The sequence below is a fragment of the Pseudophryne corroboree genome, chromosome 9, assembly GCF_028390025.1.
Source record: "Pseudophryne corroboree isolate aPseCor3 chromosome 9, aPseCor3.hap2, whole genome shotgun sequence".
NCBI lineage: Eukaryota > Metazoa > Chordata > Amphibia > Anura > Myobatrachidae > Pseudophryne > Pseudophryne corroboree.
In genome coordinates this window covers 35694386-35716316 of record NC_086452.1, presented here as the reverse complement: position 1 = coordinate 35716316, position 21931 = coordinate 35694386, and the positions used below count along the sequence as shown (strand labels likewise).

Sequence of the window (21931 nt, the reverse complement as noted above, 5' to 3'; positions counted from 1 at the left end):
ACTAGTTTTCCTTCTTACCCCCCCCCCCCCCCCCCCACACACACACACACACACACACACACGCACTGGCAAATGATTCAGAAGTCATATGTTCAATTGTATGTGATAAACTAAAACATTCAGAATGTCAACATGTATGGGAGGTTGACATTCTGACCATGCGGTTTTCCGTTGACGTGGTTAATAACCCGAACTACAGCCAAACCCTAAAATCAGTATAAACTTAGCTGTTGACATTCTAGGGGTGATTCAGAGGTGGAAGCCATTGGGCGCAAGTGGTCAATTGTTTCCCTCTGCGTGTGCGTTTTCCCGCTTTAATAAGAAGTGGGGTTTGGGCCAATTAGTGGCTGGGAGCGGGGCTTTGTGGGTGTCAGGGGACGGAGCTATGCGCCATGTCCAGACACATTGTAAAGAGGGGGGAAAAAACTATTTGGTTGGTCTTTACCATCAATGGCAGGAAACAATGGGGTGCTCCGCCATCAATGGCTAATGTATTCGACATAGGCCATAGACCATCGATGATTCTGAAATCTGAATTAATCGATGATCGATGGCCATTCCTAGTGCACGAGCTGCGATGATTCCTAGACACTGCGCTCATACTGGGCCAATTGGTTATTACCAGAGATATAACTACTTGCGTGTGACCAACCTTAGCCATATTTTTTGCAAAGTGAACAACCTTAATAGTTAAAAATGTAATATTAAATATATATATATATATATATATATATATATATATATATATAAAGTTTAATATTTAATAATTGAATCATCAATTTCAATGTAGAGTTCTGCCACAGGTTGCTCACAGCTGATTGTTGGAGATCGTTAAGATTATATACACAAAAAGAAGACATGAAAAAAAAAAAACTTATGGCGCATTTCTTAGCAATGCTGGGAGAGAACATTGTGTCTCTGTGTTTGAAAGGCAAATAATGACAGAAATGACAGCGATTATATCTGTAACTGTTTACAAGTCCAGGCATTAATCGCCTTTTTTTTTAAACAGCGCCAATTAGATTGAGCTCCGAACATTGAATTATTCTTCCAGCTGAAAGAGCTTTATAATAACATCGTACCAGAGGGGAACTGATATCACCAACTGGGGAGTTACGGCTTTATAGCTTCAGAAAATTGATCCAGCGAATGGGAAATAGATTTCTGTCCTTCCAGGGAATTATTGCGTGTGGCACAAACATATATAACTTTCCTATGCACTACAGATGGTGGAGTGGTCACATTTGGGGATGGGGGAGGGGGGCCATTCCCTGGTAAGGGCCGAGGATGCACTATGCCCGCTCTGTACTTGTTTAGGGTATACATAAGAAACATGTAACCATGGGCTGAATTTACATAGAAACATAGAATGTGACGGCAGATAAGAACCACTTGGCCCATCTAGTCTGCCCCTATTTTTTTTTTTATCCTTTAGGTAATCTCAACTCTTTTTGAGACTTAATTCTTGGTATTTGGGGCTGCATTGGTTTTAGCTTACATATAGCGGACTGTGGGAGGTGGGGAACAGTGGAAATCAGCCGCATTGAGGGCAGGTGTTACGGGACAGAATAGAAAAACTCTCCTACATTTGGGAAAATATTGAATCTATGCTGCAAACGTGGGCATAATAGGGGCTCAGGAAATAATATGTATACAAATGGAAAATATACCAAGGTCTAATATCTGGACAATGAAACAAATGATAACTATCTGTAACTACATTACCTTACACAGTATGGGCGTCATGGTGGTAGAGGAATTGCCTCATATCTCTGGGGTCTTGAGTTTTATTCCAACCATTCCCATACTACAGATACCTATCAGGGACATGCAGTCTCCCCTGTCATTAATGATTAAAATAATATAAAGAAGATACTTATGACACATATTCTGTGTCATAAGTATCACCTTGATATTTATTTAATAATTAGTAATGTTTAGATGTGTTTTGGAGGCACCGATCGTGGTGCCTCCCGTTGTGAATGGGATAGGGGCAGGATCGGGGGTCGGGTGCGGGCGGGGTCAAGCCCCCGGCTGTAAAAGCTCATTCAAAATCTATTACAAAGTGGCACCTACTAAAGTGCCGCTTTGCTACAGGGACGTGCTTTCAACCCATGAAAGCATGTCCCTCTCAGTGAGGCCACAGTGATTGGCCAACGGATCCGTCACTGGATCCGCTGTCATCACGGTGGGCGCGGCGGAGGTGCGGGCTTCAGAGGCGGCGGGACGCGGTGGAATGCGACGGTCGTGCGGGCAACATTGGCGGCTGAGCGGGACCTGGCGGAGGTAGCCATAGTGGCAGGCAGGGATCCGAGATCCCTGCCTGCCATTCTGCAGAGTTTGGTAGCGGAGAGGTACCAGTTTCAAAAATGGCGCCCAGCGTCATTTTTTAAATTCAAGATGGCCGCCATAAGCCAATCACAGCTCGCTGCATCATCACCACGCCCCCTCTGGCTGACTTATATAAGTCAGCGCGAGGCAGGCAGCGTCAGTCCGAAGAAAATTAAATTTTCCCGGGGAAGCTTTGGCTGAACTCAGAGAGAAAGTGCTCAACCGAGCCTTTACGATGGAAACCGGCCTAAAGACCCTTGCTCCTTATGGGTTCAGGGTGTCAATGGGCCTCCCCTAGCTTAGGCGAAGTAGGGCCTGAAGACCCTTGTTACCTAAGGGGCCTTGTGGCTTTGGGGACAAATGGGGCTCTCTCCTTCAGCCTCTCTGATGCACTCGTTCAGTTGTAGAAACAGAATATGTGCACCAACAAATGTAGCATGACACAGGGCTTCTGTACTGTAGTGTGGACAAGCTCATTTAGACAAGTGTATTGTAAATGTAGTGCGGTTCTAAAGTTTAGTGTTGCAGATAAACCACCACTAGAGACAGCTGGTAGGCACGTGCCGCAACGCTGACAAGCAATGTAGGTGTGTGACCCCAGAATTGTATCACAGTCCTGAGAGTGCCACTTTGCATATACTTCTATATGGTCTGTATCCATATTGTCTGCAGAGGGCACCGAGGTAAGTTGCCTCCTGCATTTGGGATTGTGCGCCCGCTCTTTCTTTTAGAAAAAACACCAACTGGAGTTTAGAGTTATTTGTGTATAACAGACAATTAGCTACAGGGGGGATATCATTACTCTATGTACGTCATTACATCTGCCATATCTTCCTAACAGCAGGCGGGATTTTTGATAGACTGTCTCTGTCAAAGACATGGCCAGAATAACTTAAGTATCTCGGTTAGGATTACAATGACATTATTATGTACTATGTGATATGGAATTTTTATATTACTTTGTGACCTGAACACAAATCCTCAGGCACTTGAAGATGACCTGATTTATCAACGTCCGTATATAATGAAATTTCCAGCATTCTGTTTTGTTAGTAGAACCTTTTGGGATCAAGTTAATAGAGGTACCTATTATATGGCTGAAAATAATCGGAATGGAAAATCGGAACACAGCCAGCAGAGACACATCCATTCTTGCCCATGTGACTGTTTGTCAATACCCAGTCTTGTCTTATTGCTATGGGGTCTATTCAGTAGCGGATCTTGCTACGGGCACGCAGGATTTTTGCCCGGGGCGTCGCCTTCCGAAGGGCACCGCTGTCGTCCAGAGGGCGCCGCTGTCGTGGCAATATCCGCTACTGGTGGTGCCCCCCCGTGCTGTGCGGTGCGCAATGACGCATTGCTCACCGCACGGCATTGTGGGTCCGGCACATAGACGCTAGGGGTCATAATTGACCTCTAGAGTCTATACTGTGCTATGGGAGAAACATCATGACGTCTCTCCCATAGATCCGAGGAGCGGTGCCGGCGGCCGGAGATGGAGGACAGCAGCGGTCGGGAAGCAGGAGTGGAGATGGTGAGTATTTTTTTTTTTTTTTTGGTGATCGGCGCTACTGGGGGCACAGTATTGAGGGCACAATACTGGGGGGCACAACTGCTGAGGGCACAGCTACAGGGGGCATAACTGACCACGCCCCTTCTCCAAAGCCTTGATCCGGCCCTGGGTCTATGTACTAAGGCTTGGAGAGAGATAAAGTGTGCGGAGATACAGTACCAGCCAACCAGCTCCTAACTGTCATTTTTCAAACACAGCCTGTAACATTGCAGTTAGGAGTTGATTGGATGGTACTATTGTCCACTTTATCTCTCTCCAAGACTTTGGGGGACATTTACTAAGCAGTGATAAAAGTGCTGCCAGTTTAGAAGTTGCCCATGGCCACCAATCAGCTGCTCTGTATATGTTTATAATATGCAAATTATAAATGTTACATCAATGCTGATTGGTTGGCATGGGCAACTTCTCCACTGGCTCACTTCTCACTTTTATCACTGCTTAGTAAATGTCCCCCTAAATGCATAGACTCCTAGTCCCCAGTTGCAGTGTGCTATGGAATATGCTGGCACTATATATATAAATAAATGTTGTCTGGTGTACTGTATGTGTGTGTGTGTGTGTGTGTGTGTGTGTGTGTGTGTGTGTGTGTGTGTGTGTGTGTGTGTGTATAAGCATATATATATATATAAAATTCTTCTAGTGTATCTGATATTACATACTCATGCCCCGTTAAACACAGGTCTTTCCCAGTGCGTGCAAATAGATCCCAGTCTGCACAGCGTGAGGGCTCTGCCTGTTGTATCACAGGACCCATAACTCTATCTAATTAATATGGTAAATAGATGGGGGCCAGCGGCCAGCTGGGGGGCACAGAGATCTGTCACACCAGGTGTATATCTGGATGCCTGTGACAGTGAATGGATTAATCAATAAGACCTGTTACGCTGTAGGAATGCTAATGCAGATATAGGTTAAAGATTTGTGTCTGCTTATTTCCAGATTCCGCTCTGACAAGTAGACATGGGACGGAAATGGATCCTGACACTTCTTCTTCACTGGGGTAAGATCTGCACAGTCTGGATTTTGCATTATGTAGAAGGGAAATACAGGTTTCCACGTTTTGTCAGATTTGTTAATACCGTCACAGCAGGGCCAGCAACAGAAATCTTGGGGCCCGGTACAGTTATATCTCTGGGGCCCCCTCAGATTTTATATATATATATATGTAGAGAGAGAGAGAGAGAGAGAGAGAGAGAGAGAAAAGCGCAATGGAATTTGCTGCACTATTAAGAGTATATATATATATATATATATATAAACATAGAAACATAGAATGTGACAGCAGATAAGAACCACTTGGCCCATCTAGTCTGCCCCTTTTTTTTATCCTTTAGGCAATCTCAACCCTTTTTGAATCTTAATTCTTTGTAAGTATATCCTTATGTCTATCCCAAGCATGTTTAAATTGCTCTACTGTCTTAGCCTCTACCACCTCTGATGGGAGGCTATTCCACTTATCCACTACCCTTTCTGGGAAGTAATTTTTCCTTACATTTCCCCTGAACCCCCCCCCCCCCCCCCCCCCCTACCCCCTCCAGTCCCAGTGTATGCCCTTGAGTTCTAATACTTCTCTTCCTTTGAAGAATGTTTCCCTCCTGAACTTTGGTAAAACCCTTGATATATGTGAAAGTTTCTATCATGTCCCCCCTTTCCCTTTCTGTGCTCCAAACTATACATGTTAAGATCTTTTAGCCTTTCCGGGTAAGTTTTGTGATGTAGGCCATGCACCATTTTAGTTGCCCTTGACTCTCTAATGTATTTATATCCTTCTGGAGATAGGGTCTCCAGAACTGGACACAGTATTCCAGATGGGGCCGCACCAATGACCTATACAGTGGCATTATCACTTCTTATTTCCTACTACTGATTCCTCTCCCTATGCAACCAAGCATCTGACTTGCCTTCCTCATTGCTTTGTTGTATATATATATATATATATATATCCTTCCTTCTCTACACACCCCAAAGTCTGTCTCTCCCCAATGACTCTATGCTGCATTCCCAGCTGCCCCATCCCATCCCAAAGCCCTATAACCCCTCACCAAGCCACTCTTACCCCAGGGAGAGACTCACCTGCGCTACACTCCCCAGTACCCTGACCCGAACTCCGCCCAGCAGGTACCATGCGGCGCTCACACCCCACCAGAAAAGGCCGGCGCAGGGCACAGTAATCTTGGCCACAGTTACTGTGTGTGAGAGGCTCCTGGCACTCTGAGGCTGCGCCCACGCCGCCTACAGCTCGCTGCCGTATTTGGACAAGATGGCACACATCCCTGCCGGGCACTAAGTTGGGTATCCGTGGGCCCCCTCTGATCCATGGGGCCCGGTACAGGTGTCCTCTTAGACCCCCCCTGTTGACGGCCCTGCATCGCAGTCTACCGTTCACGTATGCTTAGAATACATATAATATGTGCAAAACGTCATACAGCTAATCATGAAGTCTGAATAAACTCTGCTGTAATACACAGCTATCAATAATAAAATAGCTATGACAAGACAGGAGAGCCTGTAGCAGTATGTACACTACATGCCTCCTAAAGGGCCCTATACACTAGAACAATAATGCCCGATTTCCTCCGATTTCGGGCATTTAGCCGATATATCGGATGAAATTGGGCATTTTGGAGATGTTTCCGATCCGATCGGATGCGCGTTCCCGTGAGCATCGGATCGGATCCTCCAGATTGACCGTGCTGCACTAACGATCATGTCGGACCCCGCAGGCATGGCTGGGTTCGCACAAGATACATAGGGGGAGATGTACAAACCTGAAAAGTGATAAATATCACTGTGATAAAGCACCAGCCAATCGGCTCCTAACTGTCATGTCACAGGCTGTGTTTGAAAAATGACAGTTAGGAGCCGATTGGCTGGTGCGTTATCACAGTGATATTTATCACTTTTCAAGCTTAGTACATCTGGCCCATAGTATGCAAAAGGACAGCATATGATGTATCTTGGGCGATGCTGCCGCCGCGGAGGCTGCCGGCGTGATCACCTGCAACATGACGGTCAGACATTACGCATAAGTGTATGGGGCCTTTAACAGTTCACTTACAACCAGCCACGTTACTGAGACATGACTCCTGGGTTCTGATAAGCTGCGTTATCAGGAATATTGGCTGAGGAAATGTCAGCCTGCGCTGTGCCTCAGGGAATTTGCCGGCTCCCTGTTAATTTCTTTTTAAATTAATCTAATTAGCAACCTGCGTTTTCTGGTCCCATTAGTGCGTCATGAAGCATCTTGCAGCCTTGTCTAGCTCAGTGTTGGTGTACATGTGGATGGGGGGGAGCGGGGCTGTGACATGTTGGGATGTGGCACATTCCCTGGGGGTTCTTAACGGTAAGGTCACACATCTCCCAACAGTCCCAGTAACTGTGACAGACGTCCCGGCTGACAGGACTGCCAGTGCCTCAAATAGGGACCACCCGCCTAAACAAGGACACTGTGGAGGCATTTATTCTAGTGATTTGATAATACCTCATGACGAGGGCTGTTTAAGTTGAGCCCAGAATGTGAGAAAAACATTTAAACATACTTAAATAATCCTGGAGGGAAATTCCAAAGGGGAAGTGCGGGTACTCCATTCACCAATCACGCAGTGGGGTGCTGGAAGGTAGGGTTGCTCTTTGATGTTTGATAACCATGGATGGTTCTTCATCATCGATGGGTTTCTTTTTCTATTTGGTCTCCCTTTCTTTGTACATAAACAACCGCAGAGCATCAATGGTTCAACCATCAATCGCTTTGCAAGGATGGTGACCTGTCATCAACTGTCCATAGAACCCTACGATGGACAACCCTACTGGATGGTTTGATAGGTTTCCAAACGTCCAGGACTAGTCATCCCAAACCCTACAAAGACCAGACGGCACTGCTGGATCCCAGTGTTCACGTGGGGCCACATCTATGGCATTTGCATAATCAGGCCCCGCCCAATGCGTACAATGAAGTGAAAATCAGCTCTATATAAAAAAATTACATGGTTGGTCTGTGCAAAGAGCAATTGTTCCTAATTTCCATGGTCAGTCCCAGGTTTGAGGATTTATCCCTAGACATTTTTTCTCCGTGAAAACGATATGCTTTATTAGAAAGTAAATAAAATGTTAAATAATCTAGCGTATTATAGTGTAGTATATAATCGCTGCGCAATATGTGTGCGCTATATAAATAACTGGTAATAAATAAATAAATTGTAACAGTAGTATAAAACTGCTTGTGCAGTGAAGTGATGATATAACATTGTAAAATTCTATACGTCGCTGGTACCTCGCTCTTACGCACGCCAGTTCTGCACAGCGAGTATTGCAGCTGTTTTTGTAAGTGGCCCATCAGACACATAAGAAGGATAAAGGTTTCGAATAAGTCCTAAGAGTATTGTTCAGATAACTGAAACGTGCGTGTGAGGCCTGAATTATAGAGCAGTATTCATTAACCGAAAGAGGAAGATGCTCTGGAAATGGATGCAATTGATATAAAGACAGAGAACCGTATTTTCCAGGTTCTGTGGCAGCAGGTTCTTCATGTGTTATTGCTGCAATATATAAATATGTGTTTTCAGTCAATGATAACTTTTCACGCCATATAGCAAAAGATTGCGGCAAAGCAGATAACAATATATTTCTCTAACGTCCTAGTGGATGCTGGGGACTCCGTCAGGACCATGGGGAATAGCGGCTCCGCAGGAGACAGGGCACAAAAGCAAGCTTTTAGGATTACATGGTGTGTACTGGCTCCTCCCCCTATGACCCTCCTCCAAGCCTCAGTTAGGTTTTTGTGCCCGTCCGAGCAGGGTGCAATCTAGGTGGCTCTCTTAAAGAGTTACTTAGAAAAAGTTTTTAGGTTCTTTATTTTCAGTGAGTCCTGCTGGCAACAGGCTCACTGCATCGAGGGACTTAGGGGAGAGAATTTCAACTCACCTGCGTGCAGGATGGATTGGATTCTTAGGCTACTGGACACCATTAGCTCCAGAGGGAGTCGGAACACAGGGCTCGCCCTGGGGTTCGTCCCGGAGCCGCGCCGCCGACCCCCCTTGCAGACGCTGAAGATGAAGAGGTCCGGAACCAGGCGGCAGAAGACTCTCAGTCTTCATCAGGTAGCGCACAGCACTGCAGCTGTGCGCCATTGTTGTCAGCACACTTCACACAGCGGTCACGGAGGGTGCAGGGCGCTGAGGGGGGGCGCCCTGGGCAGCAATGTATAATACCTGTATGGCGAAAAATACATCACATATAGCCCTTGAGGCTATATGGATGTATTTAACCCCTGCCAGATATCTAAAACTCCGGAGAAGAAGCCCGCCGAAAAGGGGGCGGGGCCTATTCTCCTCAGCACACAGCGCCATTTTCCCTCACAGAAAGGCTGGTGGGAAGGCTCCCATGCTCTCCCCTGCACTGCACTACAGAAACAGGGTTAAAACAGAGAGGGGGGGCACTGATTTGGCGATATGTATATATATTAAAATGCTATAAGGGAGGAACACTTATATAAAGGTTGTCCCTGGATAATTATAGCGTTTTGGTGTGTGCTGGCAAACTCTCCCTCTGTCTCCCCAAAGGGCTAGTGGGTCCTGTCCTCTATCAGAGCATTCCCTATGTGTGTGCTGTATGTCGGTACGTGTGTGTCGACATGTATGAGGAAAATATTGGTGAGGAGGCGGAGCAAATTGCCTGTAATGGTGATGTCACTCTCTAGGGAGTCGACACCGGAATGGATGGCTTATTTATGGAAATTACGTGACAATGTCAACACGCTGCAAGCCGGTTGACGACATGAGAGGGCCGGCGAACAAATTAGTATCTGTCCAGGCGTCTCAAACACCGTCAGGGGCTGTAAAATGCCCATTTACCTCAGTCGGTCGACACAGACCCAGACACGGACACTGATTTCAGTGTCGACGGTGAAGAAACAAACGTATTTTCTTTTAGGGCCACACGTTAAGGGCAATGAAGGAGGTGTTACATATTTCTGATACTCCAAGTACCACAAAAAAGGGTATTATGTGTGAGGTGAAAAAACTACCTGTAGTTTTTCCTGAATCAGATAAATTAAATGAAGTGTGTGATGATGCGTGGGTTTCCCCCGATAGAAAATTATTGGCGGTATACCCTTTCCCGCCAGAAGTTAAGGCGCGGTGGGAAACACCCCTCAGGGTGGATAAGGCGCTCACACGCTTATCAGAACAAGTGGCGGTACCATCTACGGATAGGGCCGTACTTAAGGAGCCAGCTGATAGGAGGCTGAAAAATATCCTAAAAAGTATACACACACATGCTGGTGTTATACTGCGACCAGCGATCGCCTCAGCCTGGATGTGCAGAGCTGAGGTGGCTTGGTCGGATTCCCTGACTAAAAATATTGATACCTTTGACAGGGACAGTATTTTATTGACTATAGAGCATTTAAAGGATGCATTTCTATATATGCGAGATGCGCAGAGGGATATTTGCACTCTGGCATCAAGAGTAAATGCGATGTCCATATCTGCAAGAAGATGTTTATGGACACGACAGTGGTCAGGTGATGCAGATTCCAAACGGCACAAAGATGTATTGCCGTATAAAGGGGAGGAGTTATTTGGGGTCGGTCCATGGGACCTGGTGGCCAGGGCAACTGCTGGAAAATCCACCGTTTTTTACCCTAAGTCACATCTCTGCAGAAAAAGACACCGTCTTTTCAGCCTCAGTCCTTTCGTCCCTATAAGAGTCATATCTGCCCAGGGATAGAGGAAAGGGAAGAAGACTGCAGCAGGCAGCCCATTCCCAGGAACAGAAGCCCTCCACCGCTTCTACCAAGTTCTCAGCATGACGCTGGGACCGTACAGGACCCCTGGATCCTACAAGTAGTATCCAAGGGGTACAGATTGGAATGTCGAGAGGTTTCCCCCCTCGCAGGTTCCTGTAGTCTGCTGTACCAATGTCTCCCTCCGACAGGGAGGCAGTATTGAAAACAATTCACAAGCTGTATTCCCAGCAGGTGATAATAAATTTACCCCTCCGACAACAAGGAAAGGGGTATTACTCCACACTATATGGTGGTACTGAAGGCTAGGTGAGACCTATTCTAAATCTGAAAAATTTGAACACTTACAAGGGTTCAAATCCAGATGGAGTCACTCAGAGCAGTGATGGCAAAGAACAAGGGGACTATATGGTGTCCCGGGACATCAGGGATGCTTACCTCCATGTCCCAAAATTTGCCTTTTCTCACCAAGGGTACCTCAGGTTCGTGGTACAGAACTGTCACTATCAGTTTCAAGACGATGCCGTTGGATTGTCCAAGGCACCCCGGGTCCTTACCAAGGTAATGACCGAAAGGAGGATTCGTCTTCAAAGAAAATGGACGACCTCCTGATAAGAACAAGGTCCAGAGAACAGTTGGAGGTCGGAGTAGCACTATCTCAAGTAGTTCTACGACAACACGGGTGGATTCTAAATATTCCAAAACCGCAGTTGTTCCGACGACACGTCTGCTGGTCCTAGGGATGATTCTGGACACAGTCCAGGAATAGGTGTTTCTCCCAGAGGAGAAAGCCAGGGAGTTATCCGAGCTAATCGGGATCCTCCTAAAACCAGGAAAAGTGTCAGTGCATCATTGCACAAGAGTCCTGGTAAAAATGGTGGCTTATTACGAAGCGCTTCCATTCGGCAGATTTCACGCAAGAACTCTTCAGTGGGATCTGCTGGACAAATGGTCCGGATCGCATCTTCAGATGCATCAGCGGATAACCCTATATCCAAGGACAAGGGTGTCTCTCCTGTGGTGATTACAGAGTGCTCATCTTCTAGAGGGCCGCAGATTCGGCATTCAGGATTGGATGCTCGTGACCACGGAGGCCAGCCTGAGAGGCTGGGGAGCAGTCACACAAGGAGTGTGATCAAGTCTGGAGAATTCTCTCCACATAAATATACTGGAGCTAAGAGCAAATTTATAATGCTCTAAGCTTAGCAAGACCTCTGCTTCAAGGTCAGCCGGTATTGATCCAGTGGGATAACATCACGGCAGTCACCCACGTAAACAGAAAGGGCGGCACAAGAAGCAGGAGGGCAGTGGCAAAACTGCAAGGATTTTTCGCTAGGCGGAAAATCATGTGATAGCACTGTCAGCAGTGTTCATTCCGGGAGTGGACGACTGGGAAGCAGACTTCCTCAGCAGGCACGACCTCCACCCGGGAGAGTGGGAACTTCATCGGGAAGTTTTCCGCATGATTGTGAACCGTTGGGAAAGACCAAAGGTGGACATGATGGCGTCCCGCCCGAACAAAAAAATGGGACAGGTATTGCGCCAGGTCACGAGACCTTCAGGCGATAGCTGTGGACGTCCTGGTAACACCGTGGGTGTAACAGTCGGTGTATGTGTTCCCTTCTCTGCTTCTCATAACCAAGGTATTGAGAATTATAAGACATAGAGGAGTAAGAACTATACTCGTGGCTCCGGATTGGCCAAGAGGGACTTGGTAACCGGAACTTCAAGAGATGCTCACAGAGGACTAATGGCCTCGGGAGCTAAGAAGGGATTTGCTTTCAGCAAGTACCATGTCTGTTCCAAGAGGAACCGTGGCATCGGCCTTTAAGAAAGGACCTGCTCCAGCAGGGACCTTGTCTGTTCCAAGACTTACCGCGACTGCGTTTGACGGCATGGCGTTTTGAACGCCGGATCCTAAGGGAAAAGGCATTCCGGAAGAGGTCATACCTACCCTGGTCAAAGCCAGGAAGGAGGTGACCGCACAACGTTATCACCACATGTGGTAAAAATATGTTGCGTGGGTGAGGCCAGGAGGGCCCCACGAAAAAATTTCAACTAGGTCGATTTCTGCACTTCCTGCAAACAGGAGTGTCTATGAGCCTCAAATTGGGGTCCATTAAGGTTCAAGTTTCGGCCCTATAGATTTTCTTCCAGAAAGAATTGGCTTCAGTTCCTGAAGTCCAGACGTTTGTCAAGGGAGTATTGCATATACAGCCCTTGTGTGCCTCCAGTGGCACCGTGGGATCTCAACGTAGTGTTGGGATTCCTCAAATCATATTGGTTTGAACCACTCAAATCTGTGGATTTGAAATATCTCACATGGAAAGTGACCATGCTGTTGGCCCTGGCCTCGGCCAGGCGATTGTCAAAATTGGCGGCTTTGTCTTACAAAAGCCCATATTTGATTTTCCATTCGGACTGGGCAGAACTGCGGACTCGTCCCCAGTTTCTTCCTAAGGTGGTGTCAGCGTTTCAACTGAAACAACCTATTGTGGTGCCTGCGGCTACTAGGGACTTGGAGGACTCCAAGTTGCTAGACGTTGTCAGGGCCCTGAAAATATATATATATATATAATTCCAGGACGGCTGGAGTCAGAAAGTCTGACTTGCTGTTTATATTGTAGGCACCCAAAAAGCTGGGTGCTCCTGCTTCTAAGCAGACTATTGCTCGTTGGATTTGTAGTACAATTCAGCTTGCACATTCTGTGGCAGGCCTGCCACAGCCAAAATCTGTAAATGCCCATTCCACAAGGAAGGTGGGCTCATCTTGGGCGGCTGCCCGAGGGGTCTCGGCTTTACAACTTTGCCGAGCAGCTACTTGGTCAGGGGCAAACACGTTTGCTAAATTCTACAAATTTGATACCCTGGCTGAGGAGGACCTGGAGTTCTCTCATTCGGTGCTGCAGAGTCATCCGCACTCTCCCGCCCGTTTGGGAGCTTTGGTATAATCCCCATGGTCCTGACGGAGTCCCCAGCATCCACTAGGACGTTAGAGAAAATAAGATTTTACTTACCGATAAATCTATTTCTCATAGTCCGTAGTGGATGCTGGGCGCCCATCCCAAGTGCGGATTGTCTGCATTACTTGTACATAGTTATTGTTACAAAAAAATCGGGTTATTATTGTTGTGAGCCATCTTTTTTAGAGGCTACTTCATTGTTATCATACTGTTAACTGGGTTCAAATCACAAGTTGTACGGTGTGATTGGTGTGGCTGGTATGAGTCTTACCCGGGATTCAAGATCCTTCCTTATTGTGTACGCTCGTCCGGGCACAGTTCCTAACTGAGGCTTGGAGGAGGGTCATAGGGGGAGGAGCCAGTACACACCATGTGATCCTAAAAGCTTGCTTTTGTGCCCTGTCTCCTGCGGAGCCGCTATTCCCCATGGTCCTGACGGAGTCCCCAGCATCCACTACGGACTATGAGAAATAGATTTATCGGTAAGTAAAATCTTATTTTTCAATACATTAAGTGCTGCAATGTGGATCTATAGTTTGGTTTTGGCTTGTGAAGTCACTTTAGTGAATGCTAGGAGCTTGCATTCATGTTCATACATAATATCGGTTGCGTGCTTACGACAACACGGTGTTATAAATATTTTATACTGAAACAAATGATTGTGGGACAGGGGGAGAGGAAAGTATTGGAATGTGAGGTTATCTCGGGAGGGAGAGGGTACGGTTAGGTAAACCCAAAAGGACACGTCCGGTTCCGGATCCAGAAGAGTGAGGGAGGAATTAAAAAATGAGACCAGAAGAGGTGGTGTTGTGGTCTGTAACATAGGGGGTAATTCAGACCTGATCGTTGCTGTGCGGTTTAGCACAGCGGGTGATCAAGCACAAACTGGGCATGCGTATGCACCGCAATGCGCAGGCGTGTTTTACGGGAACAAAGCGGATCGCCGCTCAGCGATGGGTTTGTGCGACGGATTCGTTCGCGCGGGCGTTCGCAAAGGAGATTGACAGGAAGAGGGCGTTTGTGGGTGTCAACTGGGAGTGTCTGGAAAAATGCAGGCGTGTCCAAGCGTTTGCAGGGAGGGTTCCTGACGTAATTTCCGGTCCTGGACAGGCTGATGTGTTCGCAGCGGCTGAGTAAGTCCTGGGCTACTCACAGACTGCACAAGATCAGTTTGTATAGCTCTGCTACACATGTGTTCGCAACTTGCGCACCTAAAATACACTCCCTCCTGTAGGCGGCGACTATCTGATCACGTCTGAATTAGGCCCATAAAACGTGGAGAGCGTTATAAAGATTTCCACCTTTAAGAGAGACATCACAACAGTCTATACATGGCTGCTATACTCTATTCTGCAGGAGATCACTAAGTGTTGGGGGACACTTGTGATGTACCCCATTTGATAGATGTGCCATCCAGCATATAATTAATTATTGAAGCCCAGGAAGGTTAGGGTACTTCCACCTTGTCGCTAAAGGCAGGCAGGGGAGCAGGCGTGGATTCTGGTGGGTACCAAGTATCATATGAAGTAGAGTTTAAAAACATTCTCTTCAATCTGTCATCTGATATTGACACCTGATTCCCAAAATTCCAGAGCCACCCCCATCGCCTGTTTTCATCCTAGATCATTTGGTAGGGGGAAGGGTGGGGGGTGCATTAAGGGTCGCATACTGTACAAAGTGGGGATCAGTTGATTTCTAATTGAGTTAAATATGAACAAGGACTGCAGAGTGGAGCATGAACATATAGACCTCGGAGCAGTCGGATGAGTTAGAGACGTGGTGTCGGATCTGAAGACACTAATAGCAAACAGGTCCATGAAGCTCCACACGAAAGAGAGTCCATTTGTGTTCTACACACGCCAGTGGTAGATTCAAGGGTTGGGTGATCACAGTGATTGCACCCGCCCACAACACACACGCAGGGACAGATCTAGACTTTTCTTTAGGGGGGGCGGTTTACTGTTTAATCTTAACTCCTCCCTCTACAGTCCCAACTCCTCCCATCTGCAATCTTAACTCCTCCTCTCTCAATTCTGACTGAACTTTTTGAGTGAGACTGAGATAGAGCTTTGTGATTGTTCTATGTACATGTGACTGTGGTATGGGGTAATTGTATTTATTAGCCCTAGTACCCACACACCAGCAAGTGAGGGGCAAATGCTCTGTAACCCTTGCTCTCCTGGCTCCTCTGTGCTGCTGTGGTATAAGCTGCAGCCCATCGTTCTGCCTCGGACTCTCCCAGGAGAGCTCTCTTCTGCTCAAAAGTGGGTGTGGCTATGACTGTATTAGGGGGGGCGTTCGCCCCCTTCGCCTCCCCCCCCCCCCCCCCTAGATCCGGCCCTGCACACACGCACAACCTCTCCTTCAGGTGGCTGTAACCTCCCTCTCCTCCCTCCTCCTCTCCACCTTGGCATGGAGGGCAATGACTTTGGGAGTCAGTCCTGCAGGTAAGATTGTCCTACAGTGGGCATATAGTATCTGCTGCTGATACGGTACATCATAGTGGATGTGTCCCAGATAGAACATGACAGGGCAATAGTGTTGTTGTCTTTTAAGGAAGACATTAGTTCAAATCTACACAATGAATATGGCTAAAAAAAGAATTGGCTTAGGGGTCTATTCACGAAGCAGTGAAAAGTGTGGAGAAGTGAGCCAGTGGAGAAGTTGCCCATGGCAACCAATCAGCTGCTCCGTATTATTTTATAGAATGCACTTGATAAATATTACTTCAACACTGATTGGTTGCCATGGGCAACTTCTCCACTGACTCGCTTCACTGTTTTCACTGCTTCATGAATAGACCCCATAGTCACAAGTCAGATAAACATGAAACTTTGAGGTCTCCCCCGTTGATTATGTTGTTCACATTCTATATAATTTCTTCTGATTTTTCCCCCCACTTTTTTTCCAGAATGTCTCACAATAACAATAGCATCACCTGAAGCCTACAGCGTCCCCTCATCAGGTGTATTTCTCTCTTACCTGTTGACCAATAAGTCTTCAAACACCCCTCTGTTGGGAGGGATTGTGCAGGATGCCAGACATTTCCAGTGCAGCAATGCAGACAACAAGAAAAACTCAGGACTTGGTTCCCTGTGCCTCTGGAATGGAACGGACTCAAGCTATACAACTCACGAACAGTATTTGGAATTTAAAAAGACCATTTTGGCAGCCTTTCCGTCAGACGTTCACCTTGTAGGTGTGTGGGTATTGTTGTGTTTTTCCTAAACAAGTAACAGTGTAGACAGGGATGCACAGATGTACAAAGATTTACAAAGGGGGACATATACCAAGCAGTGATAAAAGTGAAGTGAGCCAGTGGAGAATTTGCCCTTGGCAACCAATCAGCATTGACGTAACATTTATAATTTGCATACTATAAAACTATACAGAGCAGCTGATTTGTTGCCATGGGCAACTTCTCCTCTGGCTCACTTCTCCACTTTTATCACTGCTTAGTACATGTCCCTCTTAGATGGTCATTCCGAGTGGATAGCTCGCTAGCTGTTTTTAGCAGCCGTGCTAACGCTATGCCGCCTCCCACTGGGAGTGTATTTTAGCTTAGCAGAAGTGCGAACGAAAGGATCGCAGGGCGGCTACAAAGTTTTTTTTGTGCCGTTTTAGAGTAGCTCAAAACCTACTCAGCGCTTGCGAGCACTTCAGACTGTTCAGTTCCAGTATTGACGTCAGAAACACGCCCAGCCACGCCTGCGTTTTTCCTGGCACGCATGCGTGTTTCCCAACACTCCCTGAAAACGGTCAGTTGATACCCAGAAACGCCCGCTTCATGTCAATCACTCTGCGGCCAGCAGTGCGACTGAAAAGCTTCGCTAGACCCTGTGTGAAACTACATCGGTCGTTGTAATAGTACGTCACGCATGCGCATTGCGCTGCATACGCATGCGCAGAAGTGCCATTTTTTTGCCTCATCGCTGCACAGCGAACGAATGCAGCTAGCGATCAACTCGGAATGACCACCTTAGTCGTAAGTAATTGGAACTCTATCAGTAGTGTCAAGCCACAGGATTGTTTATGCACGCTTATCCTACATAATAGAAGGCTAACACTGCTCCTCACCTCTATGGGGGGGAATTCAAGTGTTTTGCACTGCGGCGGCCCGGCACTAGATGGGGCCTGACAGATCAATTCAAATGTTGCTCCTTTTGGGTGCTGACATTGCTGTTCTGTTGCTCCGTCATATTGACGGGCTGGTAACTAGTATTTTAGAAAGAACTAAGAAACCTGATTTTATTGGTATTTAGTTTTGGGAAAGTTGAAGGGGTTAATACTATTTGTATTAGTAAGTTTTATATATGCTTTCAAATTGCCTCAAATATAAACACTAAAATTCTATAAACAAAAAATGGAAGAGGCTACAATTGGAGTTGAAAGAATATATTAGAAATTTTCATTATTAAAATAAAAAATATTGAATCGATCAGAAATAATTGAATTTTTTAGGTTATTATTTTGTTTTTATCCTCAAATGCCATTAATTATTCCTTATTCTTAAATGGAGTTTTACAATTATTGTTTTTTTTTTTTGTTTGTTTTTTGGTGTAAGTTTTCTGAGAAACTTACAAAGTGTTATTATTTTTGATAGAGATGAGCGGATTCGGTTTTACTCGGATTTACTCGGTTCTCAAAACGCCATTTTATTGGCTCACGGATGTCACGTGTTTAGAATAGCCAATAAGATGCCGTTTTGAGGACCGAGTAAATCCGAGTAAAACCGAATCCGGTCATCTCTAATTTTTGAGTAATGTAAAACCATGGTCACATGTACAAAATTTTCATTACATTTCCAGTTTATTAAGGCAAAACGGAGATAAAAGTTATTATTTAATATGGAGATAGTCAATGTTTTAAATATGTTTTTGCCTAATTCTAAACTTCGATTTTGATCTATAGAATACGAGGTCTATTTTAACAGAAAATTTAATTAAATGCACACCTGCTACATTTTTTCCAAAGCTTTTCAATATTCTAATAGTGTTATAAACAAATAAGTAAATATATATATATATATATATATACGCATCACAGCTCTTCTTTACTACATAGTGAGCCTAATTCAGACCTGATCAAAGCAGCAAATTTGTTAGCAGTTGGGCAAAACCATGTGCACTGCAGGGGAGGCAGATGTAACATGTGCAGAGAGAGTTAGATTTGGGTGGGGTGTGTTCAAACTGAAATCTAAATTGCAGTGTAAAAATAAAGTAGCCAGTATTTACCCTGCACAGAAACAATATAACCCTCCCAAATCTAACTATCTCTGCACATGTTACATCTGCCCCTCCCCCCCCCCCCCCCCCTCCCTTCCTTGCAGTGCACATGGTTTTGCCCAACTGCTAACAAATTTGCTGCTGCGATCAGGTCTGAATTAGGCCCTACATTCTCATCAGACATTTGTTTAGAAGGGAGGAAGATCATTGAATGGATCAGAGGACACTACTGTGGACCTGTCATGGTTGCCAGCAGTACGTAGCGAGACTCCTTACCCCCCACAGCAAGCATCATTACTCAAAGGCAGAATACAGGAAGAGACCGTAGACACAAATGGAAAACACAGTGACTCTTACAGTTGGGTTTTGTCTACATCAGACGCTCTTTGCACAGGTGTCCATTGGACATAGAAGGACCTACGATAATTCTGGTCAACATCTGTCAGTTGTCAGCTGGGAATTTGGAAAATGCAGTTGGAATGACGAGGGGGTGATGATGAGTGTTGTGTTTTTTAGGACTATAAATCATTTATATTCTGCAAGTCAGACAGTTTGCATTCCAAGCTAGGGATCATCGTTCGGACACCATTGATGGTTCCAAATTCCGCATGGACAGAAAGACCCTTGGTCAGTGCAGTAGGGTATTATATCCCAGCTAGTACTAGGCTAGTAAGCAGGGAAGAGGGCTGTTGAGGGACAGCCAATCAGAGACTAACCATTGCGTCTTCATTAGATCTTTAATAGCCAATAAAGGAAAGCATCGCCACCATCTAATTGAGTTTATGTTTCCATCGGGAAAATGTATCAATAGTTCATAACCATTGCTCATCCCTAATCAGTATTTGTTAGGTGAGATTTAAGGTCACAGAGCGTGCTAGCCCATAATAACCAATATGACATTGTCTGTAGTCTAACTGGGCAGCTTATACTGTACGTGTATGGTTGCTATGGGTTACTCCATATTCACCACCTTTATTATGTACAAATCATCTCTGCAATCTGGATTCTTCTGCAGATTACACCTGGAGTTTGCAGTGCTGGACTGGGGAGGAGAACAGCAGCCGGATTTCCTGCCGGATAGAATACGTAGCGCAGGAGGCATCTATGAATGTAGAGTATATCCCTAAACTGTATTACGGCCGGTGAGTGTGTGTTCTGTGATACTGTATGTCGCATGTCGGTGAAGATCAGTAACTTTCATTTAGAATTTTCTTTTAATGGTTTTTATTAAAATAAAAAAGTTTAATTTTTTCTAAATTAGAGTTTTACAAAAATTGTCAATTGTGCAATCATGGTTCAGACCAGTCATTTAGCTGACAATTTTGCATGATTATCATACAGTATATGACCTGCTTAGGGGGTCTATGGGGGTCATTCAGAAATCAGCAAATTGCGCATGTACAGTGGCTGCATTGCGGCTGCATGGGCGTACACATTGCGGTCGCATGCCTGATGGATACGACCGCAATCTGATTGATAACGATGGGCGTTTTCAGAACGGCGACACGGCATTGGGAGGGCGGATCAGGGCCAATGGGGGTGTGCTGGGACCATTTTAGGGGAGGCTGCATGACGTCACACAGCCGCTCTGATAAAAAAAGATGGACGCAGATCGTCTGGCAGAGATGGACGCAGATCCGGCTGCGTACACAGCGATAGATATATATATATATATATATATATATATGTATGAGGCACTCTACCAGTTGTGAAGTCTTTCGCCGTTATCGTAATGCCATCTAGTGTACGCAGCACAGTACATCTGGCGCAGAGGGATCAGACAATCCCTCTCCAGTGGCACTGTAGCCTATAAGCTATGGCGGGAAGCAGTCAGCTTCCCGACAGACGGGATCCCGGTGATCAATATATCGACAATGGTAACCTAAAGTAGGAGGCAATGCCAGCGTCGAGGTACCGACGCCTCGTGGGATGCCGTCATCGCATTACCAACACCCGGCATCCCGATCATCCGTACAGCGGGACGTGATGGCTTTCTGCCATGGTGGTGATGGGGGGGGGTCAGGTTTAGGTAGAAGAAGGGGTATAGGGAGCAGGGCCGGGAAGGTTAGGGTTAGGGACTGGGGAGGGAGGGTTAGGCACATAGAAGGGGAAGTTAAGATTAAGCATCAAGCGGGGAGGGTTAGGTTTAGGCAGCGGGGAAGGGAGGGTTAGGTTTAGGCACCACCGGCGAGGGTTAGAGTAAGGGGAAGGGAGGGTTAGGTTTAGGCAGCAGGGAAGGGAGGGTTAGGTTTAGGCAGCAGGGATGGGAGGGTTAGGTTTAGGCACCACCGGGAGGGTTAGGGTAGAGGGCAGGGATGGTTAGGTTTAGGCAGCAGGGAAGGGAAGGTTAGGGTTAGGCACCACCAGGGATGGTTAGGGTTAGGCACGCACAAGGGATGGTTAGAGTAGGGGACAGGGAGGGTTAGGGTTAGGCACCACCGGGGAGGGTTAGGGTTAGGCACGCACAAGGGAGGGTAGGGGGCAGAGGAGGTTTAGGGGGCTTATGGGGGGGGGGCTGTTGAGATTCTGATGGACAGGATGCCGTTCTCTGTATTCTAACCAACATTCTCCCGTCCATCGGCAAATCATATTGATCCCGCTACGGCGGCTAACACCATCTGAAAAAGGCATTACCAAGCTCTGAACAGATAAGATAAATCATCCTTGACTGCAGTCCCCGTTAAGAATAATGGGGACTGCGGCTTGCAGCGCTGTTTTGCCTAACACTAGGCGATATCCTTGGTGCAGGCATTTGTTACATAACATCTATACTAAGAATTGCCTAAACCAGAGGTTCTCAAACTCGGTCCTCGTGGGCCCACACAGTGCATGTTTTGCAGGTAACCCAGCAGGTGCACAGGTGTATTAATTACTCACTGACACATTTTAAAAGGTCCGCAGGTGGAGCTAATTATTTCACTTGTGATTCTGTGAGGAGACCTGCAAAACATGCACTGTGTGGGCCCCCGAGGACCGAGTTTGAGAACCTCTGGCCTAAACTATATGGAAACAGCCAGGGAACTCTTAGGAGTGGAGGGCTGCAATCTCTGTGCGTGTCCCCTAATCTCTTTGCGGCGCAGTTGGTACTATGCTCTGG

At 46.3% G+C, this 21931-nt stretch overlaps 1 protein-coding gene across 3 annotated transcripts in view; it reads left to right on the top strand.

The window, feature by feature from the left end:
• The window catches only part of LEPR (leptin receptor), a 116019-nt gene that overhangs the window by 7444 nt on the left and 86644 nt on the right, over positions 1-21931 (top strand). For 2 of the 3 annotated variants that reach the window (XM_063939165.1, XM_063939167.1), the window contains exons 2-4: positions 4844-4904; positions 16521-16808; positions 19850-19976. In XM_063939165.1, the coding sequence (XP_063795235.1) occupies positions 4865-4904; positions 16521-16808; positions 19850-19976 (455 nt within the window). In that variant the 5' untranslated portion in view covers positions 4844-4864. Of the gene's footprint in view, positions 1-3812; positions 3866-4843; positions 4905-16520; positions 16809-19849; positions 19977-21931 lie in introns of those variants that run through there. The other variant, XM_063939166.1, reaches the window with a different exon arrangement.